This window comes from Onychostruthus taczanowskii, unplaced genomic scaffold (assembly GCF_017590055.1).
Source record: "Onychostruthus taczanowskii isolate IOZ18803 unplaced genomic scaffold, ASM1759005v1 scaffold16, whole genome shotgun sequence".
NCBI classification, from domain to species: domain Eukaryota; kingdom Metazoa; phylum Chordata; class Aves; order Passeriformes; family Passeridae; genus Onychostruthus; species Onychostruthus taczanowskii.
The window spans coordinates 6,192,004-6,217,496 of NW_024498795.1; the positions used below are offsets into that span (position 1 = coordinate 6,192,004).

General features: G+C 43.0%; 1 protein-coding gene across 2 annotated transcripts; it reads right to left on the minus strand.

The window, feature by feature from the left end:
- Window positions 1–1,571: 1,571 nt before the first annotated feature.
- TWSG1 (twisted gastrulation BMP signaling modulator 1) lies at window positions 1,572–25,265 on the minus strand. Of its 2 annotated transcripts, none has more exons than XM_041399416.1 (5): window positions 25,071–25,265; window positions 22,912–23,077; window positions 15,437–15,536; window positions 11,581–11,847; window positions 1,572–4,066 (listed from the first exon to the last, which is right to left on the minus strand). In XM_041399416.1, the coding sequence occupies exons 2-5, from the start codon at window positions 23,032–23,034 to the stop codon at window positions 3,885–3,887; spliced, it is 672 nt and encodes a 223-aa protein (XP_041255350.1). In that variant the 5' UTR covers window positions 23,035–23,077; window positions 25,071–25,265; the 3' UTR covers window positions 1,572–3,884. The 2 variants fall into 2 exon arrangements, with proteins under 2 accessions (XP_041255350.1, XP_041255351.1); XM_041399417.1 differs by having other exon boundaries at window positions 22,912–23,039; window positions 25,071–25,232.
- Between the last annotated feature and the right edge of the window lie 228 nt (window positions 25,266–25,493).

The following is a 25,493-nucleotide window of genomic DNA, read 5'->3' on the forward strand; positions in this document are numbered from 1 at the left end:
TTTGAGGGAGAAAGTATGTTGTTCATAGAAATTACCACAGAGCAGGAGAACAGAGCCAATAAAGGTGTAGGATGCTGAACTCTGCCTAAGCAACTCCTATGAGCAGTATTATGGAGCCATAGAATCACAGAATGGTTTGGGATGGAAGGGCCCTTAAACACCATCTATTTCTAACCCCTCTGCCCTGGGCAGGAACATCTTCCCCTGGAACAGGTTGCTCAAAGCCAAATAATTCCAAGTTCTCTGCAGTAGGAAGAAAATTTATAAATACTTAAGCAATGAAATTGGTATAAGAAAACTTGAGCCTTGGCCACCTTTACATCCTAGATGTACTTGTGTGAATCAGGTTTGCCCTGTTTCTAGGAAGATTTTGTATCTAAGTGTGTTTTCCCATGTGAGCAGCACAAATTTTAAAGATGTACTGGTGATTTGGTGAAAGATCTCGTGCCAAGGGAAACTGTGAAATCTAGGTAAAGGTGTTCCTTTTGCCAAGCCCAACAGACATTGCCATCCAACAGGAAAATGTTAGGTTGTTGTTTGGCTGTGCTCTGCTGGTATCCCATGGCACGGTCGGTCCTCTCTTCTCATTAAACTCCCCCCAGGCTACAAGTCCCCAGGCTTTGCCCATGAAGGTGTAAGTGCCAGCCGTGGGTCACGGGGCTGGAGAGACTGGAGCGTATCCGTGTTGTGTGGGACTGTGTGTCACTGTGCAATCGCCAGCAAGCTTCAAGTCACTCCAGCCAGCAGGATGAGGGGCTTGAGAGCCAGGTATTAGAATAGCCATAATTTTGGGAGGGACACTGGAGTGACCATAGATATATTATTAAAGATACAAGCAGGTGTCCTTATATTTTTTTTTTTTTTTTGGAATTAGATGTGAAATCCATTAAGCATACATTAAGCCAGGCACTTTAAGAAATGACAGGAAAGCAGTGTCACAATATGACCTTTGTACTCAAGTGTCTGTAAGGAAAAACAAACTAAGAACCTGAACAAAACAAACCCAAACCCCAAAGCAACTAAACAAAAACTTTTTTTACTCTTAAAGAAAAATAACAAAAGGACCTCCACCCCTTTTCAGTCAGACCCCCAACACACCAGGGATTTGTATTATTTCTTACAGCATGAATCCCTCTTTGCTTCCCTTTACATTCAGTGATTTACAATTCTGTCCCAAAGGACAGTGATAAAAGTGGCCAATGCTTTACCTGGAGAACATTCCTAACTAAAAGAAGTTTTAAAAACATGTTCTTATGTAGGTGTTGTTTTGCTGGTTTTCCAGATGTAGGGTGAAATAAGAGACCCCAAAATAAATTATGATTTTTCCTGCAAAATGGATAAGACTAAATAAACAACCTCCTAAAATGGTTACGTTTTTCAGAAAGAACATTCTGAGTATTAATCATTTATGTACAGGAAAATACTTCAAAGCAACACTTTAAGGTATGGAAAAAAACTGCTGAAGAGTTAATTCTCAGTATTATTCTATCCATCTAGATCAGTAACTTTTGTAATATGCTTCCTGGTAATATTTCCCTGAGAAAGTCTTGAGAAAGAACACACAAGAACCAGTAATGTCTTTTTATTAAAATACCTCTTAAAACACTCATCATCATAAAATACACTGGGTGTTGCTGCATGACATTTGTGTACACACAACACTTTCAGCAAACTCTAGACAGCATCAGGAATTACAAAAAGTAAGGCAAGCCCCAGAAGGTGTGCACTACCTTCTCTCAGGCCACTACAGACAATTGTGTTTACATTTTTATGCCATTCCCCACAGCATTTCCTGGACACCTCTTAGGCCACTCCCCCATCCCTCCTGCCCCCACTTGATTTGACCTCACAGTGAAATTCTGAGGATGTAAATGGAGACAGTGTCACAGATCCATGGGGCAGCAGGTGCCTGACCAGAAACACAAGCCCTCTTCCTCCCCCAAGAAGATTCTGAGCTACCCTCATATTTCCAATAATTTAAGACTGCAAAAATTCGAAGCATGCTAATGACCTCCTGCTTGATTGATTGCTACATGTCGCCTGTCTCAGTCAGGAACATGGATGCATCACCCTCCAGCTACAAACAGCCACAACTACTCTTAACATATTCTTCCCCTCCATTCATTTTAAGAAATTCTAGCAGAAGAAAATATAACATGAGTTGTAAAATATAGGAAGAACTCCTCCATTATAAACTGAGTTTTTTCTATTTTTGTCTATGATCTTTTATCACTTAACTGTAAGTTTAAAGTATGAAGACATTCCATTATCCACTAGTTCAAAACAATAACATTCATCTTTCAAGTACATCTTTATAGCTGAAAAAGACACTGAAGGAAGTAACATTATTTAACAAGAGTAGATTTTTCTTTTATTATTATCATTATCATTATTATTATTATTATTCCACCTTATTGAAAAAACTGTATCATGAGAAAAAAATTAGAAAAAAACATTCAGGCAAAATTTTCAACAAAATAAATGTAATATGACTGCTTTCATGTGTACATGGTACAGATAGACAGGTGTAACTAGAAAACAGTTTAAACCCTCTAGCTGAGGTTAATGAGAGAAAAATGAATAGTCAAGTTCCTTTTTGTGTTTGCATATGCATATATGCATAAAAAATTGAAGGAGTTAAAACCTACATTATTATAAATACAAAAAGCTGATAATTAACTACTCATACACTTTATTCTTGTACTTAGTACCATTATCAGTGGACACCTTCAATCGGTCATAGTAATTGCTATGTAACTGTCAACGTACAAAAACTCTTACTTAGAAAAATGGACAATGTTCTAAACCCAGAGCACTTTAACTTTGCCCTTGCAGACACATATTCCCTTCTTCACTGACAAAAATTTATGGGGAAAAAAAGAAGAAATTTAACAATAACAAAAATGTTTTGGAATAAATATTCACAGGAAATTACTAAATGGGAACATGCTTGCCGCCAGCTGCTCAGCTGGTAGACCTGTACCACTTGCTTGTTCTCGTCATTTCATTCTTTATTCCTTTAGTCATTAAATCCATCATAGCCTTTCATGTTTCCTTTACTGGACTAAATGTTCAGGGTGTAACAACGCCAGGGGACAGTGCAAAAGGTGGGAAATGCAACAGCACTGAACAGCTTTATTTTGGGATCTAAGAGAAGACTGAAAAGATTAATTTGTGTAACGCATAGGCCCCAGTGAAAAGAGAGCAGGGCAAATGAAACTTGGAGGAAAAGTATCCCATACATGGTGTTTTGCTGGGCAGCCCTTCTAAGAAGTTAGGATTTTATCCATGACAGCCCATTCTTTGAACATGAAGAGAAAGTGTGAATTTTAATTTTTCTCCAAATATCACTTCCACAATAAAAGCTAACCTTAAAAACTGGAAGGTAATAAAGTTAAAAAAACAAAACCAGAAACCAAATCCCAAAAACCCAGCCCCTAAACAACATCCACCCTCCCTCCAACCTAGCAGCCATTTATTTGTTCAATTTAGATAATGGAAATCTCATCACCATATGCTAAAAGTTTCCCTACTCTAAACTACAAGATAAAGTATTATGTTCTGAAAACCAGTATAGCCAATACTTTTCAATCAAAGGAAAACAATCAGAACAGTAATGATGAGCATGACTGTACCATTTGAGCAGAAATAAAGAAAAACAAGTTTAAAACGTAGTGTTATCTACTAGTTAGCCTCGCTTATATGAGTTAAAATTAAAAAAAGAAGAAAAAGAATTCTCTGATTTTATACATCCTCTTCTCAACCAGGTACATTTAATTGCAACCAGCAGGCACTCCACCAAAACTCAGTATTTGCAATCCCAGTCTCTTTAACTGAGAGAGATTACTTTGGCCTCAGTATTGCTATATTACAATTTTCCTGCTTCAGAACATGCAGTTCATACATTTGACAGTTTTACTGCCATAGTCGATGCATTCTGGCCCAATGCACTCACAGCAGGCGTTGTGAAACCATCGGTATTTGGAAGCTCCCATGGACTCGCAAGAGATCTTGCACTGATGTATTGACATGCAGTCATCAAAATACACCACAGTACACATGTGTTCTAAACCAAAAGGAGAAAAAAAAATTGGTTTAAAGGGTCTTAAAGTGTTTTTAAAGGTTAGTTAGAAATTAGTTAAATGAGTAGCTTTAGAAGTATGATTGTAAACTGACAGGACTATGAGGCATAAGGAAAAATGGTGACAGTAAAAGCAGAGAGGCAAGGCAGAGAGACAAGGTAAAATCTATCAACTTCATATTTTCAGCATCTACAACTCAACCTGTTCTCTGATCTCCTCCTGGATTAATGCATTTCTCTATTCACAGGCAAGAATATTTTTAAGTTTTGTCCCCCAGTTACAAGAGCATAAGGATGAGCTATGCCAAAATTACAAGCAGGAATGTGTCCTCTGAAGGTAATATGCTACCACAAAAAAAAAACTTCAGAGAAGTTTTTTTAAAAAAAATCAAAACCCACTTATTTGGATGTAAATGTTTCTTTTACGCCCCCCACCCCAAACTCCACAATAATCTTTAGCCAGATTAAATCACAGACCTAAATAATCCTTTTTGCATCAGCATGAAACTGCACACTTTTTTCTTCTTCTTTTTTTTTTAGTAACACCACCAGCCTTACTACTAACCTTAAGAAACCCTTTCTGCCTAAATGTTGACTTTGTGCTTCTAACACCCATGCAATTACTTGAAATGCCATGAAGTTTGGTGCTGCAACATCAAAACGGAGCTAAGGCATTCACAACTGTAAATAAAACCATCCCCCCCTCAGTCCACTTCCAATTCTCAAAGCTGGCAGATTCCACCATCTTTCTTCTGTACTGACCAGGTGATTATACCATAAAACTTGGTTCATCCTCCAAGGGACCACGCTTACATAACATTTACCCAGAACATAACTTGGCAGACCTTGGGGAAAGCACAACTGGCAGCTGTCTGCACACAGGAATGTCTCCCTCATGCAGATCAGACCAACTTGTGAACAGGAGATGTCAAGGGCTTTCTAGCCTACTACTACTACTCATGGTGCACCTAGGAGAAACCCACTATATACATTCCAATGTGGATTAGAAAAAAGTAATACAAACTTGAAGAGTAAATCAAGACAGTGGGTTTGGTTTGGTTTTTTTTTTAATGACTGATTTTGACCACCGTCAAATTATTATGCTACTACAGCTACAAGAAGGTCAGAGGATGTGCTGCCAGCCCACTGAAAGCAACAGAGGATTCACTGCCTTGATCAGGCTCCAAACTGATGTACATGCCTTGCAGATATCAGATACAAAGCCATAGGCAATAGGGATCTTGGGTAGGAGAGGCAGACCCAGAGCTGAAGCACTTTCTGTCCCCAGAAAAGCTGTGCTGCAGTTGTCAAAAAAATCTTGCAGTACCTGAAGTACTGCTGGAAACATCAACAAAGTCCACTGTGGCTGTGTAAGTCCTGTCTCATTCTTGGCACTTCTATTTCTGTAAGCCCTTATATCCTGAGGCAAAGCAACCAGAGGAATAGAGTTCTCAGAGAACAAAATCTCTACCTGAAAACAACCAACATATCTACAGCTTCAATAACGATGTTTGATTCACAGAGAGGAAGAGGAAAGAGCTGAACAGAAGTATGGTACCATGTGCAGAGTGATAGGTGTACACCTAAAGTGCTCAGCCAAAGCTGAAAAGTAGTATGGAGATGCAGCCACCACAGCCTCAAAGGCAAGAAGACAAAGGCCAGACAGCAGCTCCAACCTCTATGGGGAATGCACAAGGACTTGGCAACATTTCATCACCAGTGACAAAAAGTTCAGATTGTCATAGTCCCAAGAAGAAGCACACACCATCCATTCCCATAAGGCCCAGATAACCCCAGGTATCTGTTCCCTCTACTCCTCACAGGAAGTTTTTAGTGGAAGGGTAGGGATGAGAAAGTAGGCGCGAGTCTCCAGACAGTATTCTCATGTCCCATCAGTCATCCAAGTCAGTGCTGGGATTCAAGCACACGAACCTTACAGAAGCCTTTGTTGCACATTACTCATACTCTTTTGCTTAATCTCTGCTGCGTCCTTTGATGCCTTTTTAGTAGTTTTCTACTGAAGTGTTACTACATTAAGTTTGATCTTAAATTCCATAGTCTTAGAAGGTGTCAGCTGGAGGCACAGACCCTCTCCCTTGAAACTGGCAATCCTGGCTAATCTAGAAAGATTTCTTCCTGCAAAATCACCTTTTGGGATGCCATCTCCAGCTGACTGACTTAGTCTCTGGATAAGCCTGAGAAGGCAAAATGATTCACGGCTACCTCCAGATTGGAGTGAAACAGCTCTTCAAAGGAAGCAGCCATCCAAGGGGTGGCCAGAAGTGCTCACTATCTGTTGATCATGGCACTCCAACTTGCAGTACACAAAGAAAAGCCTAAGGGAGGTCAGGGAAGTTGTCAGGAAAGCTGTGCACACTCTGAGATGTGCTAACTGCTCCCAGTACTTACAGGCTGTCTTCACACCAAAGAATGTCCAGTCCCTTCTGTGTAAGGAGACATCTGTGCTCACCTTCATGTTAACCTCGTCTCTGACAGCCTCAGCACTGTTAGTACTTCTTCACAAGTCCTGCTGAAGCCTATCAGCTAATGCCTGCAGAAATGAAATAAACTTCGTGGGGAAGGAAAGCCTGTGATTTCTAGGATGTAAAGATCAATGACATGGGAATCATCTCTCTGGATAAAGGAGACCAGAGGAGCAGCAGCACCTGGTCTATAACTCTGGCAAAACTAGGTGGCATCAGTCAGCTCCTGTGAGAGTGCAGACTGGTCTCCTGAATCACTCTCCCAGGACCAAAGCCAAAATTCAACCTTATTATGGTGGCAGTGACAACCAAGGACATTAATCTTGACTGACTGGAGAGTAGAGAAGAAAGTTTATTTCCACCTGCACACAAGTCAAGAGGATTAGGTTCCCGAGGACAAGCACAAAAATGCTGCAAAGGGGAGAGAGCAGAATGCATGTGGCAGGCCAGAGCCAGCAGTAGATCTGTCTGGTCCCAAGCAGCTCTTGTAAGCAGCTGGAGGATGTGCTCCATGTATATGTTACCAAATTGTTTCTGATGTCTTGCTCACTGAAAAACTTGCCAGGTCTGAACAAGTCAGGTTGTCCAGGGAACACTTTGTTTGTCACAGGGCACTCCTGGTCCCCTCCTCAGCAATGCCTCTGTGCTCATGTAGAGGCTGAATTACTGAAAGCAGGAGAGCGCCTCTCTTCAAGCACTAAATTCTGCTCTATAGACTGCAGAAAGAGAGTTACACAGGGGAAAAAAATACTTACCTACAGGCTCAGCTGGGATCTGGGAGAGTACTTAAACTGTTTCACAAAGCTAATTACCGAGTCATCACTTGGCTCCCTCAGTGCAGGTAAAAACAATATTACTTAGTGCAGTAACAGCTTTCTCATTTGCATTTTGCCAATTTTCACACCCTAAGGATGACAGACTGCAGATGCAGGGAGGAAGAAGGATGCAGCAGTAAACTTTTTCCCCAGAACATTAATTTCTCACCTTTTTCCCCCTCATACTTCATACTCGGTGAAAGTTGTGTAAGAGAAACAGCAACCAAGTCTAAATTAAAAGTGAACAGAAGAAACTACCAAGCTTTGCTATAAAATTATCTGTATTTGTATAATATGGAAAAATTTAGCAACTCAGAGAATCTTCCCAGTTAATGATAATTTGCTGTACGGGATCTTTGAAGTTATATGTGCTGTGTAACTTCAGCTGGCCACTTTATTGGTAGATCTAAAAGTTCTTTGAAAAGGTAACTGTCCATCCAGCAGTCATACCATTTTATCATAGAAGAGCCTGGGTTGGAAGGGACCTTAAGTTCATCTAGTTCCAACCCCTCTTCTGTTGGCAGGGATACACCTTCCACTAGAAAAAACACTAGTCTAGTGCAGTAGTGAGAAGAGGGGAAAACAAGAACAAGGAGATTAATCTGCAACTGATTATGAACAATTTACATAAGCATGTACACAAGCATTTACATAATCTACTACTTTTGGACAAGTCAATTTTATGCCAATCAATTTATTAAAAAACCTTTTTTTTTTTTTTTTTTTAAATATCTTCCTAGACTACCTACAGAGGTAGATGTCTCTTCACTGGAATTCTAGCAGACCAAACACCATCCCCCGTGTCACAAGCACTGTAAGTCAGAAACCCTTAACTACAGCACAGATTTTGTTTTATCAATTGCCAAAAATTATCTAGTTCCCCTCTCCCTCTCGCCAACATCCTGTCATCATCTGAAACAACTAAGCTTGTTTAAATCTCTGAACTCACAGTTCAGAGCTCTGAGGGTATCAGCTAGAAGTACAGCAGAGAGAATGAAGTACAAATGTAGCTCCAGATTAATAACCATTGCAATCCTCTCTGAAGTAGAGGCTCAAGTGCCAGAAACAACTGATACAAAGAATTACAGCAGCTCCAGCAGCGCATGCATAACTTTGGCAGCTAAAACATTACAAGTCAGTTCACAGGAGGAAAGGGAAGACACTCATTAGGAAAATAATGGGGAAGTTCAAGGTCTGGTGGCTGGGTTCACAGTAGGCTGGGGTGAGAAAGGAATGCTTTATATCCCACCACACCCCACCTCCTCCCGGATCCACAGCCGCCCTCCCTGGTGGTGGCTTCAGGCCACTCAGGCACAAAGCTCACGGTTCCTGTGGCTGGTGCTGCTTTTCCTGGCACTCACCCAGAGCTGCATCAGGCAAATCTGGCACCCTGGGCCAGCTTAACGGCGATCCCCGCGAGAACGCGCAGTAAAGCTGAAATCAGAGCTGTGTTACACTACGTGACAAGGGGTATTTGTAAGCAGAGCCTTTCCAAATTTTGGAATGTATTCCAGAAGACAGCACAGAGACCACTGTCCCCCAACAAAATCTACCTCTCATTAGCCCCTCTCCCTTAACAGGCCATGCCATCGGCTGCTGCCAGCACACCATGTTGGAAGGAAGCATGCAAGGAGCCACAGAAGAACCACAAAATGGAAGAGGCACAGCACTAAAGGAAACATAAAGCATCTGTGTTCCTGCTCACAGGAATATTCTTTCAAATCCCTGATTGTCACAGCCTCGAAGACAACTGCTTAGCAAGTCACCTTAAGGGTATCTCTGTTTGCAATACCTGCCTTCAAGCCTAGCAGCATTTCTGGGGAGAAGAAAAGGGTAAAGACATGGTCTATTTCTCCCACTGCAGGCTCAGCTTGTGTTTACTGCCACTGAGCACACATATACACCTTCACAAACCCTCCCTCTCTTCCAGTGGTTCTAACACTTGCCAACTTGTTAAAGCAGTGACCCGAGTGTGTGACTGAGCTTTGCATGGGCAGAAGTCATCAGGCTCCAGGAGCCTCCTCAGCTGCCTCACTGTGCGCATGCTCACAAGGCTCTTCAGTTCCAACCTACTACCCCTCCATCTTTTGATTGTGGCTTCCCCAATGAACTCAGCAAAACAGTATTAGAAACAATGCTACCCCATGACTCACACAACATCCAGCACTCTTGGATGTTCGGCTGTCCTGCTTCCACCATAATAAACATCAACAGACCAAGGCCAGACGCCAATTTTATTTCCACCTCCTCTGTTCTCAATGCTCAAATAATCAGTGTTTTTATAAGCAAAATTTAACATGACTTTTGAGAAAACAGAGCACTACAAAGTTATCTACACTGCAACCAAAAAAAGAGACTCGTCGGCAGGCTTACGTACTTAGACAAGTAGAAGTATAGGAAGAGGATGTGGAAAGTAATTTTCAATCTTTTCCAGTTCTTCACTGGTCACTAAGATGGCGAAGGCATAGCAAATGATTACAAGAACAGGCTCTGACATTTATTTCTGTTTTAAGTGTCTGCTGAGGCCTGAAAGCCAGTGGCATTTAGTAACTATTTCCAAATATAACTGTTGTTTTTGGACTGTCATCATTCCAGTAAGAGCTCTCTCAGCCTAATCTCTAATATGTTCCTAGTAAAAGAAATGAAGGGGACTTTTGACTAAGAAAAAATGGCAATGTTATGTATTTGTCTGTGTTGTTGAACTCAAAACTGCTCCACACCCTTGAGATGCAATTCAAATTCTAAGTTTAATCCAAAACTATCATTAGCCCATCCTGTTGGTATGGTAGTAAAGGACTGTCAGGGAACAGCCATCTGGATTGCAGTACCTAAGTAACGTGGGATATATTCAAGGCTGTACTAAACATAATTTTTTTCCCCTGAGTTTAATTTATAATTTTAAGTATTTTAGTCTTTGTACACAGGGCTTTTTGTGGCTTTCCATTTTACATGACTTTGTACATTATTCTTGTAATGGCAAGCAAGCATTTTAATAACATCAAAGACATATGAATGAGATGCTTTCTGCCCATCTGGTTTCCTAGTTCTGGAATTAATTTATTTTTATAATGTGCCTTAGCCAAAGGAAATTAGAAAAGTTGCCATTATGGTTCCATTTAATCAGCAGCAGTCCTACTCAGAAACACAACTAGGTCAATGGTTCACACTGGTATGGAAGAGCAGCATGTCCATCAATTAAGGTATCTTTTATTGATAAAATAAAAGTGCCATCACAACAGCAACATACGGGGTTACGAATATTTAAAGTGTACGTTGGGAAGGAAGCAAAGCATTAATTGCACTAATAAATCAGATGCTCTTTTTCCCCTATTAAGCAGCAATTCCACTATGAACTGTTTATGAGATTCTTTAAAGTCTGATGTAATGATTTGCAGGAAAAAATGTTTCAGGTTTAGTATGGAAACCAAGAAACAGTATTTTTTTTATACCACTGTTGACACTACCTCAAACTTCTCATCTTTCCCCCACCTAACCACAGCAAACAGTATCCTGAACTCTGTCAAACTAAATGTAAGAATATAAAAAACTTAATATGAAATAGAAGGAATGAATTTGTAAGTTGAACCCCTACCACCAAGTTACTTATTTTGAAGACAGTCTGTCACATATGCTTCCTTCATCAATCCTTCTCATCTTGCTTAGGTTTACTATTAGTCCTGAATTCCATACAAAACATCCCTGTAAAGATTTCAAGTTATGCCAGCTCAGATGAAATAAACAACTGTTCCAGATACAAGAGCTTATGGCACATGGTTTTCTCAGACCTCTTAAGCCATGTTTCGGTTGCCTACTTCTGCACGGATACATAATTTGGATTCAGTTTCTGGTCTGTCCTGTCTTCTAAGCTACAGGTAACTGTTTCTAGGTCAGAGAACACACCGTGCCAGTGTACATGAAACAACATGAACAAACTGCCTCATGCCACAGAAGTAATTACAGAAGCAAACTCACGTGGTTCAGTGTCTCCTAAGAACATCAGTCATTTTAACACCATCTTCCACGTTCCTCAACACCTTTGTCTCAATTCTTCTGTTATGTCATGCTCAAAATTAGGCTCAACCTTTCACACATTCTTATGGGAAAAGAAGAAGTAAGCATAGAGAAGCAGAGGATATGCACTGAGAAGACTCCTGGAAGAGACAAGAGGAGATGCTAGGGATTTAGACAATACACTCATTACCTTTGTCACTAGAGTAAGGCGTGTGGACATTGTTGTTTGGAACAGAGACGTTCTGATGCTGTGGCTGGTTCACTGTTTCTAAAAAGGAGACAAGGTTCTCATGGTGTGATAGTTCTTCTGCCACAGGGAAGGAAACAATATTCCAGTTCAGCTGAGTATCCCCTTCTGTCAGTGCCCGGAAAAGGGAAGGAATTGGTTCATGCAACTCCTCGACAGTGCTCTTGGATGTCGGAGGTGTGTCACTGTAATTGCGGGGATTGCACATACCTGCAGAGGAAACAAACAGTAAATTACACAGAACTCCCTAGGCTCCTCTTGAAACAGGTAGGAATATTGGGACAATTAAAATTGCTTCTTTATTTGCTGAACAGAGCTCTTTCATATCTATCCCACTCTCAGCCTAATAGCAGAAGTGCTATCGAATACAGCAGGACAAGTTTTCCATAACAGCAGGTTTTGGATCATTCAGACTTCTACAAAACACACCTGTGACTAGTGGAAAGAAAAACCTCATCTAAGCAGCACTTTGCTTCCCTGTCAGTGTTACAGCTTAGAAAATGGAGGGTTCAGTGGAAGGTTTGTTTTCCCTGAGAGATTATACGAAGCACGGTATAATCGATAGGAGCATAAACCTGGAATGCAAGGTTAGGACTGAACAAAGGGAATATCTTGATAAGTCTGAGGTACGTGAAACTTTTGATCACAATTCAAGTATTCCATCTCATCTGCTGCAGCAGTGCACTAGATCTTTTTAGTCATCTGCCAGAGATACAAAGATCACTATCAGGACAGAGCATGAGTCTGAATTACTTTACTTGTGTAGAGACAGCTAAGAAGAACCTCGTTTGGCTACTTAGCTGGAGGGGCCACAACAGGCAAAATACTAATTTCTAGGTTACCTCTTCCTTATTTTTCAACATCTTTTGCAGTATCTTTTTTGAAACCTTGTAATCTTTTTTCATTTTGCCAATTCTACAAAATGTTTTTGAGATATGCATTGCCAGTTCCAGTCTTTCATTAACCGTTTAAACACTAAAATTTATTACTAGCTATTAAACAAGTGTATTTCAATTTAAGTCCAACCTGTGGAAACCACCAAGATTAAAAAGAAAATTTGTATCTGCATACATATTTTAAACTCAGGAGTGATAAAACACTAACGTCACCTGTCAAGAGACAGTCAAATCCATTTTCCTCATGTGCATCTGCATAAAATTTTGGGTAGTTTCACAGACACAGGTTTAGACAGCTACAGCGCAAAGCACAGCAATTCCTGAAGTATTAAAGTGATAAGAGACATGAATGTCCAAAGTCTACCTGCCTCATACAACCAGAGAAGTATCTCCTGCCCCATAGATCCACTGGGACTCTGGCTTCACAAATAATTGTGTTTAACTAGAGCCTTATACACACCCATAATGTTCTCAACATAAGGAGATGGATTACCACAGTGAACAAAGCAGAGGGAAGTTTGTCCATGGTGATTAGCATGAGATCTAGCAAATCTCAAGCAAGTGGTTAGCATTACCAGCATTTGGTAATAGGAACACTGCACGACAGTCTGCTCCCAAAGGTGAGCCAAGTACAGAGTAGGAAAAAAATAAGCCTCTTTTCCAAACAACATCAGGTCATACTAAAAAATAATTCCACTTACACAAGCACCCTACTGTACATGATTGTTTTTGTACTCCTCTCAATTAGGTTTGTTCTTCACAGACTTCTAGACTCACTGCTTCAATAAAACATTTCTATCCCTTCCTTACCACCCTTTAATAAGCACTAATGTTAACAATGCTTTAACAAGCAGTGTATTAACCATACAATTGCAATAAAGGATAATCACATGAAAATCAGTTAAGATATCAAACCAGGTAAGAGTTTTGTACAGATACATCAAGGGATTTATGCTTTAGTTGATGTCATTGTATTAATGTTGTGAAACAGAAACCAGTCGTCCTTTCTAGACCTGTCAGACCAGACCTCTGCCAGGTAGGATTCTGAAAAAAATTTCACTGATAAAAGGGACACACAAGGAAAAAAAAAAATAACATCAAGATTGTTTACCAAAATCCTGCAAGTTTTTGTGCATATCAATGCAGTATGAAAATATTACCTTAAGGTGGTAATTACCAAAAAATCATTGCTTATAGTTTAATGGGTAAATGCTCATCCACAAAGATCCTTCACTCTTTACTGTTTTTAAAAGCATTTCAATTATAATAATATTTTTATAAAGTAAATATTATAAAATTGCAGCTTTGGTTAAAAAGAAAATTAAAAAGCTTAACTTATGAGCAACCTGTAAGGATCAAATATGCCTACACTACTGCTTTGGAATGGATGAGAAGATGCAGAAATGGGCTATTAAAATGATGGAAGCAGATAAGCCTTTACACAAGGGACTGGAAGAGCTTAAGTCAAAGGGAATGGGGGACTTGTTGCTGTTCTCCCTCCTCCAGCATGTTTTTCCCTGTCAGAGAAGGGAGAGAACATACACAAAACATGGGGGCATCAACTGAGCACTAGTACAGTTAGTGGTGGAGGATAGGAGGTAATTCCTGCCCTCAAGGCACATATGATCTTTAAGACACAATGATCTATCTGCTTTTACATTAGACAAGATCAGCTTATAAAGAAACTTAAAATATCAGCTCAGGTATCAGCAAAGAACTGTGTCTAGGGAGTCAGGTATGGCATGTATTCCTGTTCTCTCATTTGAATAAGGCTGGATGATCCTACACTGAAGAGAAGAATAATAGGACCATGCCATAGAATTCAAAAAGGCCTGAGGCACCCAAAGAATGATCAGAAGTTTTAGTTTACTCAGTACTGGGAAACTGATCCTGAAACCTTGTTAACTCCTCTCCAGGAAAACACTATGGGAAAGAGCCGCAGAACAGTGAGTCACCTGCAGATTTATGAAAAGAAGCTTGTGTGTGACTTCACAATCCCAAGAAGTAGGTCCTTCTTCCCCATAGAAATCAGTACACTATGCCTTGCTTTCTACAGCAGATAATGGTTCTAAACTAGGGAAATAACCTGCACTGAAAATGGGCATTTTGACACTAATCACCTTCATTAATTTGGAGAAAACTGACCTAGAAAAGCTGAGAGCAGGTACAACACTCAAGATGCATCTCTTCCACGGAAGCTAGGGTTTTGGATGGCAGCACAGGGACAACAACCACAGGAAGATGAAGCTTTTGTTACATATAAAAATGCAACCTTCTTAAGCTGGGACAGCACTCGCTTGCAAGGATTTGGGCATTCTGAACACCACCTGTCAGCAGCAACATGTTCTTTTTAAGATTGTCATCTAGTCCTACAGTAAGACCTTGTCTATTTCTTTCTCACCCTTCACAAAGAGCTATTTTTGTAAATAAAAGAACAGTGGAAACACTGGGCTGTGCATATTTACTAGTAGTCCCAACTCAATCCTAAAGGTGTCCCAGTGCTGTACCTGTCAATGCACCAGTTATAGGTAGAAACCTTCAGAAACACAGAGACAGAAACACAGCGTCCAACCCCACAAAGCAAGCACTGGGGAGTTTCCTCAAGACGACAATTCAAAGAGGAGTTTTGCGTTTGAGAGACAAAATTAATAATCAGCAATGATGACATTTAACAAGCAACACCTGGACTACTGCCACCCCCAGCTCCACAGAGCAGACACAGACTTCAGATGTTTGGGTCTCCACAGTAATTTATTCCATACCCCCACAAGGAGCTGTAAGCTGCTTAGAGCACAGATTCTGTCCAGGTGTTTTACTTCTATTTTAAGACTGTGAGCTCAGCATGTGGCAGGAGAAAGCAAAGTAAAAAAAAGCAGGAAGTCCCCCCAAAAGTGCAAACTTACCAACACAGTCACAGCACTCATCCCAAAGTGTGCCCAGGCAGAGCATACACTCCTTACAGCATGAACAGTTCCCTTCCCCAGGGCGGCACTGACACAGCTCCTGGAATCAACAGACACTCATTACACTGCAGCAATCCCAGATGTAAAATAACTACACAGCACAGTGATTTTTCCTCAAGCCGCAACTCAAATTAGGGCATTAAAAAAGCTTAGTACACTAATACAGTGAGTAAACGGTGAAACAACTCCAGCCAAAAACCGATCCAAGTTTACAAAAGGATCTTTTGCAAGTTTGCTTTTTTTTTTCCCCTTAAAGGTGGCATTCTGAAGAGAAATCTGAAGCAAGCATTTAAAAGACAAAAATTCCTATTCATGGGAAAGGTGTCTGCACTTCTGTGCAAGTGCATTCCTAAATCTGCAAGTTCTTTGAATGTTTTCCCATCACAACAGGAAACTTGGAGACAGATGCTTCTTTATATATAAATAGTGACCATACATTATAATTTAGCTAAAAAAGAAAGCTACTATAAGCCACATGTGCCCACTCAAGACATGCATGATGTCTACCATCACAACTATCCCTGGATTCTAAGAGGAATTTACCTATTTAAGTCATCTGACCACAGGATTTTCTGCATCTCCAAACACTTGTTACACATTGCTCTCTGTTTGCAACATTAGTGACCAGATTTTCCCCCCTTCCCATCTGCCCCAAGTCTAGATGATTCATTTTTGCTATTATGAAAACAATCTTATGCTTCGTCCCTCCAAACTGACACCTTGGGATACCTACAAGGCTTCTAGAGCCTCTAGAAAGTGAAATGACCTACACAAGTACTTTTCTTTAACCATTAATAACCTAAAAAGATGGAAAAGGTGTGGAAGAATAAAGATAAATATTTCTCTTCGTACTACCTAAACCCAAAAGCTCTGGTTTAGCAGTCCTGCTGGAGACACACAGTTGTGGACTCAAAGCATGGAAAAAGCAGACATGGGTGAAGAAAATCTAAAAACCCGGGCGGTCTCCTTCCCTCTAACTCAAATCCATACTACCAATTCCAGTTTGGCCAAAAGACTGCGGCTGCATGACAATAATTCACAGCCTTGAATTACATCATAGTGCAAAACACAGACAAGCCAAGAAGTCCCTTTGGTTGGCCTGTCTAAGAATTTGGTTTTGATGACGTCTGTCCAACTATCACATTACACACAACTGGGGAGAAAACAAAATCCCGTTACTGGAAACACTGACCACGGGATCTTTCCACCCCGGCTTTACTGGAAGGGTCATCGGCAAATCTGTCACACGCCAGGCCAGGGGGAAGATTATGCCCATCCCCACTCTTTGATCCCATTATCCAGAGACAGAGGAGGGACACACTGCAGGAGACGTTCATGGATAGGAGAAGGGCAGGAAGGTGGTTTGGTTTGAAATTCTCTATCCTGGAGTCTCCACCCATGATTCCACCCCAGCTGGGCCAGGGGCATCGCTCCTTACATTGGTGGCAAGCACCAGTGTTACCTGCAAAGCGAGGTTTCTTACTAAAGCACCTTGGGAAAAGCTCATGGGGCAAAATTCCACTCTTTAAATAATTCTTTGCTTGCTATTGTTAAGAAGCTTGTTATTGACGAGGCAGGGGAGAAAGAGGCATTTTTATAGTAAACATCAGGAACACGTTTGCAAGGCACAGCAAGGTGCAGTCTTGCACCTGATCGTGTATGACCCCTGCTCTCTCTTTACTCTGCAAAACTGGCAGCTGCAAATATCCACAGCCTGTTGAGCTGCACAGTGGCCACCCCTCGCTCCCACCAACTCACGTGGGCACATAGGAGACCAAGGGATGCACTTCAGAGAGGGAGGCCAGAGGAAAGTCTGTTTAGGGACAGGCCTCCAGAACACTGCAAATGGAGCTGCACTAGTTTAGTGCTCCCAGGCCTGCACTAAAACTGAAGAAGCCCTAGAACTGCTGCAGACAAGCTACAATGTACTAATGCAGTATAAATCCACTGATTCCTTATTTTTCCATTTACTTCATCCCAGGTCACAAGTCATCTTGTATCCACCAAAGAAACAAAATTGACCAACTATTGCTTGTGATGCATAATGCTGAGAAACGCTGTCACCTGTAGAGTTTATTGTGACCTGTTTGCCCCACTGACTGATGGAGAGTGAAACCCTGCTCCACACATATTTCTGCAATAGGCAGCCCTTGCAAGTATTGAATTTTTATTTAAAGAGGGGGAAATGACTAAGATTCATTACTCTTTCATCCTCAAAATTTATGAATGGCACCTATCACTGTTTCCACACAAACTGTGCTGTTTTCAAGCATGAGATGAAACCAGGCTAATTAACAAAATATGTACATTTTTCCACCACGGGAGACACCACAAACTTAGAAAGATGACTTACGTGAATTAATGCTGCATTTCTAAAATATTTATCTTACCATTTGATAAACAGATTTTGTCAGCCTTTAGAATAAAAAGCCTGAATAGAACAACTTTAAAAATAACCACGAGTTTAGCATTAAAAATATCCAATTTATTCTTCAACAGTAAAACCGGGCAAACAACTTTTACATTTTAAAGACACCAACAGGCCAGCATGTGGGAGGAGGCAATTCTCCCTGAACTATTAAATGTAATGCATGAATAGAAGCCAGAAAGTTCACTAAACTAAAGTTGTTTTGGTTTTATGGAAGAGTATTCTCAGAGAATTAAATGTAACCTTAAATTCTGCATGTGCAACCTGTTAACAAAAAATTCTGCTTAGCATCTGTGTGTGAAAGCACTGACTTGGGGCCAGCACAACTACACCTACCTGTATTGTAACAAGTTTGTTTTTACAGGAAGGGCTCATGAGCAGTGCAATATTTAAGGAGTTTTTTGTTGCTGTTTGGGTTTTTTTGTTTGTTGGTTTGTTTTTTTATTACTATTTCTTTATTTTAAAGTTGAAGGGAGAGTAAGGAAGAAAGAACAACTTAATTAATTAGTCTTCTGCCACTTTGGGGCAATAACTGTATGTTTTTTTTATATATATGTTTGCACATCCATGGTTTCCTTAACCAGTTCTGAGTCCTCCTGCCTGACTCATCCACACTGGATACTGGTACAGGATACATCCTTTTAAAAGAATGTTTGCATGAGACGTGGGTGAAAGCAAGGCAGAATAAGGAACGTTCCTTGTTGATAGCTGGGGGTGGTGAGGCGTCAGTGGAAGAAAATATTACTCATAAGTCAACTTGGCAACTTCCCAAGCTGAACTACTGAAGGTGCATCGGGGAATGTATTTTGCTAGGCAAGAAATAAGCCTCACAGTTTAAAAATATGGTATTAAGTAGGAAGTAGGCATGTTTGTACAATAAAGATACTCCTACTCCAGAGAGCAAGCAAAAATTTTTAGAAGATGTTTAACATCTGAGTTTTTTCCAAAGATTTTTTTGAAATTTCAGAGACTATGTCCTTGATGCAGAGAGAAGCAGGACCTGAAGGCATTGGAAACCTCTCTGCAAACTGGAAGGGGGAGTGAAAGAGAGCTTTTCTTCCTAGAACAGTTTAATAACAGAAAATCTCCTGGAAGTGAACCAACCAGAACTGTTTTGTTAACCCAACCGGGTTACGTACTGCAGCTACAACACACACTGGAAGTAATTTTTAGATGCTGAAGCCCTGAAGTTAAGGAGTGGCGTTTATTTCATACCACGGGGCTAAAATGTCTTGGAAATCCTTTCAGGCTGACAAGTTTGTACACAAGATTAACAGGAGGCGAAAAAGACAGATGAAAAGAGATTTTAATTGGAACGATACCACACCAGCTGAGGTGGCTGCAGGTCTGTAGAGTTCAGGAGAGAAAATCCTGTTTTCTCCACAAAATAACCTCTCTTTAGAAGGATCATAAAACCATGCCTGATTTATAACACCACTTGTTTCCTATGCACAGCAGCAATTTAAAGCACTGCTGCAGATGAGGTAGCAAAGCTCAGCTTCCAGCCCAACACTGACATTCCACCCGAGCCCGTCTCCTGCCAGGAGCTCTGCACCTCAAGAGCCAACCTGGGACTCGCCTCAAACCCTTTTGCTATGAACAATTGTGGGAACATCTCATCCTCGAGGTTTCTGCCTTCAAGGATTTCCTCCATGTTGCAAGGACACAATATGTGCCTCCCCCCGCCCAGTGAGTGCAACTGGCCTTTTCATCTCCTCCACACATGGAAACATCAAAACAACCCACGCGGCCAAGTCAACAGCAGATGTGATCAGTAAACACAGCAGCACACGCTCCTGTGCACCCAGGGCTCCACCTGGAATGCATGGCAACAGTGGCTCATGGACTCCAATCCCCAACCCCAGGGACATGGGAAGCAGCTACGGCCAGAGCCTTGAAAGCTCCTGCCAGGAGCTCTGCACCTCAAGAGCCAACCTGGGACTCGCCTCAAACCCTTTTGCTATGAACAATTGTGGGAACATCTCATCCTCGAGGTTTCTGCCTTCAAGGATTTCCTCCATGTTGCAAGGACACAATATGTGCCTCCCCCCGCCCAGTGAGTGCAACTGGCCTTTTCATCTCCTCCACACATGGAAACATCAAAACAACCCACGCGGCCAAGTCAACAGCAGATGTGCTCAGTAAACACTGCAGCACACGCTCCTGTGCACCCAGGGCTCCACCTGGAATGCATGGCAACAGTGGCTCATGGACTCCAATCCCCAACCCCAGGGACATGGGAAGCAGCTACGGCCAGAGCCTTGAAGGGCCAAACTAATTTTGTGGACTTGCTCCCTACACTTCCAAGTCTTACCCACAACTCTCTCAACAACTACAGGAAGCCACAAAGTTTCTTAGCAAAGGCTAAGCTTATGCAGAGAGATGCCTCAAGCTATTTTCTTCCAGGCCTTTGCTTGTGGAAAAAAGAGGAACACCACTAAAGCTAGAGCCCAGGATGCAAAGGGAAAGCTGAATCCATGGGACTTGTTGATCTCATGCACTGCTCTGGATCTAACAAAATAAATATTTATGTAGGGACCACCCTTAAGCAGAGGAGCTCCTAAGGAGTGGCAGTCATGACTGTACTGACTTCCAGCCATGCTGGCAAAAATATTTATGTTAAGCGTATGCTTTTTGAGTGAGCAGGTCTCTTGTCTCTGTGCCTCCAGGACAGGCACACAGATGCAGATGACAAACATTCACAGCCTGTTTGCTCCCCTGGCTGTCTCCGAGTGACATTATCTTTCAAGATAGGGATTTTGCCAAACTTGAACAGCGATAAAAGTCGGTGAGGGAAAAATGTTATGTGATAGTCAAGCAACCTCCCTCAACATGGTATCTTGTTTTTAAGTTCAGATTCCTCCAGAAGAGTTTAGAGGGGAAAAAAGTACATGGATGTGCTCTACTTGCATATCTATCCAGGAAAGAACATGGATTTCATATAGCAGTGCAGCACTTCTGCCACAAAAGCACTGAAGTTTTAAAACAAACAAAAAAGCCAAGAAGAAAGATGACAATTGCTTTAAGTCAAAGCTTTAGGATATCTTCCTGTCCACAATCAGACTAGTCTGACCTGATCTGTTCTTCTATAAAGAATGAATACTGACTGGTAAGTCAGGCCTGTGTGCAGGAAGACAGCAGCCAGATGGTGAAAACAAACAGTGTAATTCCTTGCAACTGCACACAACTCACATGGCCTAGGCTACTTTAGGGTCCTAGAGAATTGCATATGATTTTGATTTTAGGGAAATGCTTTAAAAAGGGACTCCACATCACGTGTACAAAGCAAGAGAAAACACACCTACCACAAGTAAAGCAGTTCAGTGGTTTCTCTGTATGCATAGGGCTGTGTTGCTACAGAGATGCCAAAATAATCCAAGGAAAGCACAGTTGTATGAGCCATTTCCATGCACTGCTGAACCTCAGCCATTTATTGCCAGCTGAGTAAGGACTCCAGTAGAATTAACTCCACCCCTCCTGGGCTGTGCTCTATTCAGACTAGCTCATAAAAATAAAGTTTAAATGCTTGCTGTCTCAAGCTGGACTCGATAAGAGATGATTTCTCAAGGAGGAGAATATCCGTTCTTTCACAGATGGTGGACTCCATCAGTGGCACCAGGAAAGGAGACACATCTTCCCTGTTTCCCCTTCGCTTACCGAGAAACAAGCAGCAGATCAACAGCTTCCAGGATTGAAATCCAGCACCTGGACCAATAACGTTCCCCTGAATCAACAAATCTGTACCACTGGATTTACTATATAAGTGCCACGTACATGCAATGCCACAATTAGCATCTTACTTCTTACCGGTTTCAATCCTGGAGCTGATTTTAAAAAAATGCAAGAGAAGGGGCTTACAAGTGTATCAGTTTGTCACAGTGCACAATGTCCAACATGCCAGCAAAACCACTGGAGTCCTGCTTGAAAAGACAAAAATCAGAAGCCTCGTTCTTGCTCCCCTATTTAACAACTCCACAGATTGTGGTGGGGCTGGAAGAAGAAATTACTTTTCTTTACTTTTAAAGCAAAGGCAGTGCAGAACCCAGAAAGAAGATGGCTCAGTCTACAGTCAGTCTTCACTCCACAGGATGGATTTGTGAATCTGGCAAGTATTTTTATTTGTAACTCAGACAACTTTTAGACAGAAGTCAGCAAAATGAAGTAAACATGGAAATGCTTGAGGCCACTTCTGCAGCTCTTTTCAGGCTGTGACCATGAATTTACAGTAAGCACACTCACATCTTACTGCCATATGACGTTGGTGCTCTCTGTTATTGCATTTCCAATCTTCAAAGAGGCAGTAGGAAACAGTTGCTTTTAAAAAAGCTGCAGCTGACCACATGAAGCCTCCTTTCTCAGTCTGCAGTCAAGAAGCATGCTCTGTTTACCACAACTAAAAAAATACCTGGTAGCTACCAGAACTGCTTGTCTTTTTGCTAGAAAAGGCCTTTTTGTTCTGCTGCACACCACATCTCTTAACTCCTGCTCTAAGAAGAGCAATCTGCTCTCACTCTGTTTCTTTCACTGTACAGACATGCAGTGAGTCAAAAGCAGCATCTGAATTTAACATCCACTTCCCACCAGTTCAGCTCATAGGTATTTGGTTTGGGTTTTAGGCATCTTTTAATTCACTGTACAAACCTGATGCTATGGAGAGCATCAGGCATCAACTCCTGACCCTCTGCTTGAGATTTAAGGAACTGGACAAATTGAAAGTTAAGGGGAACATCTCAGACAGACATAATCCTTGGCTTGAAAAAGTTTCAATTAAAACAACCCAAAAAACATGCCCATATAAATATGAACTTGGTATTCTCTGTCGATAAATTGGTTGTTAATCTGCACTTATATGGGTAGGAGATCAAAACAACCTCTGTACAGAGACACTACTAAACATAAAATACCAGTTATTTGTATCTTTTCAGGACGCAGTTCCAGGACAGTTTTTTGAACACTTGAAAGCAGATGGAGGACACAGGACTCGTACCTGTATCAGGCATTTGCTGACGTCGCTGGCACACAGAGCCTTGTTGCAGCCTGTTGATGAGGGGATCCACAGCAGGAACAGAAGGACAGTGACTGCGGGTGCCGTGATGTACTGTGACCTCATGTTTCCTGCAGGTGAGCAATTTTCACAAGTACTTCAACCAGCACTGAAACAAGAACCAGCGACTGAAAAGGCTGTTGGAACACAAGTTAAATTCTATTCCATTGCCCCTTTCAATTTCTTCAATAAATATGAATATTTAAAAAAAATGCAAATTGGGGTACTTAACTGCAAACCCAACACCTCCTCCTTCAGCTAACTTATTTGTACAAAGCTTTCTGCTATTGCACTTTTGGATTAAAATTGCAATAAACTTGAGGCGAGCAATCTCAAGTTTGCAGTATCAAATATGACATCCTATAAGCAGCGATGATAAAAAATGCCTTGGATGAGAAAACCCACCAAAGGAGACTGAATTTTGTAAATGCCCAAAGCAGAAAGATGGGTTTTGTGTAGTATCTCCTCAGACTAAGGTACACTCAGGTCTGTAGGACCAAGGCCATGCAGCAACCTTTTACAACAAGGTAAGTTACCCCTCTCATCTTTAATGCAGACAGGGAGCTGTTTTCACATGGACCCTTAGATGTCACACAGGCTATCAACCCAGTCACAAAGCTGTTAACTTCTTTTTTAAAAATATACAGACACCAACATTAAATTAAAAAAAAAAAAAAAAAAATAAAAGTACCAGACACTTTGAACAAAGTAACTTTCAAGAACCAAGCAAGTGTCTGAGGTCAACCAGAGACGACAAGCATCTGCTACATCAAACAGACAGGAACAGGGTTTGTTCAAAGCATTCCACCTTTCTCCCTTTGTGAAAACCCAGCCTGTCGGCAGGTGGTATTTGCGACAAATATATCACGATTAGCAGCGTGCCACTCAGTTTTTACTCGTGCTTTGCACGTGAGCCCGGCCAAAAGGGGACCTATTGCACCAGGCACTGTACCAGTATATAATAAAAGGCAGCCCATGTTTGGGCAAGCTTACAGTGAGCCTGTATTGTTCTCCTAAGAGAGAAAGAATGCTAATGGAGCAATGGATGGCTTTCTTTTGGTATCTAGAAATGTTTTTCTGTTTTATGAACTGCAAAACCCAACACCCTCAATGAGCAAAAAAGTGGAAAATGAAGGCACGATCTGGACATTGAAAGTCTGTGTCCGATTAGTCCTTCTTACAATGGTTGTTAAATGCCTCCGAATCTCGCTGTGCTGGGCACGCCGCCATCTGTACCAAGTTTCGCTGGGGAGACCCCCCTGCAAGACGCGGGGGCACGCACGGAGAACACGGGATCTTTTCCCTCACCGCCTTCCCTCCCTGCCATCCGGAGCCAAGAACGCTCCCTTCCAGCGGCTACAGCCGCCGGCCCGGAGCCGGCGGGTGCCGCATCCCGGGCGCGGGAGCCGAGCGAGCACGCTGCCGGCCGAGGGGAGCGATCCAGGCGTGCTCCCGCACGGCTCGGGCGCGGGGCTGCGTTACATAAAGGGTCCCGAGCAGCGGCGCCGAGCGACGCCGCCTCCGCGGGCACCCCCGGGGTGCGCACGGGGTCCGGGTGCCCCTTCCCCGGCCTCCCCCCGCCGCTCCAGCTCCGATTCTCCGAGCCTGCTTTCCCAGACTTTTATCCGGCGCGGGTCCCCCCGGAGCAGGACCCCCGCCCGCCGCCCCTCTTCTCCCGCAGCCCACCCCGGCGGCACCGGCTCAGCATCGCTCCCCCGCTCCGCCGGGATCGCACTCGGGGGGAAAACTCCCCAAAAACCCCTCCAGCCGATCGACCCGCGCTCGGCTCCCCGCCGCAGCTCCCGAGAGGCCCGGGCCCCAAAGATGGCACTGCCAGGGGCCGGGAGGCCGGTGACAAGGAGGGAGATGTGCGAGAACACCCCCCGCCGAAGCGGCTCGGGGCAGGCGGGGCCCCGCACGGGGAGCGGGTCTCCTCCTCCTCCTCCTCCTCGGGCAGGCACGCAGGCAGCGGGGCGGCCGCGCCGAGCCGCACCGAAACTTTCCTGCCACAAAGAAGCAGCCACGGCTCCGCCGCGTTCTCCACCTCCTCCTCCTCAGCTCCATCCCTGCCGCCCCCCGCCCGCTCCCCCGGCGGCGCTCACCGGGCGGCCCCGGGCCGGGCACCCCGCGCTCCGCAGGCGGCTCTCGCTGCTCCGGAGGCGGCGGCGGCAGCAGCAACCCCGCGCCTCGTCCCACTGCTCCCCCCTCGGCCGCAGGCAGCGCGGAGGCGGCGGCCTCGCATCATCGCCCCGCCTCGGGGCACCGTCAGGCGCCGGGACCCTCCCCCCGGGACCCTCCGCCCCGGCGGGCGGCGGCTGCGCGGAGCGGGGCGGGAGGAGGAGGAGGAGGCGGAGGAAGGGGCCGGGGGACGGGTGCTGCCGCCGGACCGTGCCTAGCGGGACGGGACGGCCAGGCCACTGCCTCCGGAGGGGCTTCTTCAGGGGAGGACGAGGGAATTGCCCCGCAACCCGAGTGCGAAACTCGGGGTTCTGTGGGCAGGAAAGGCAGCCGGGCGGGAGCAGCGG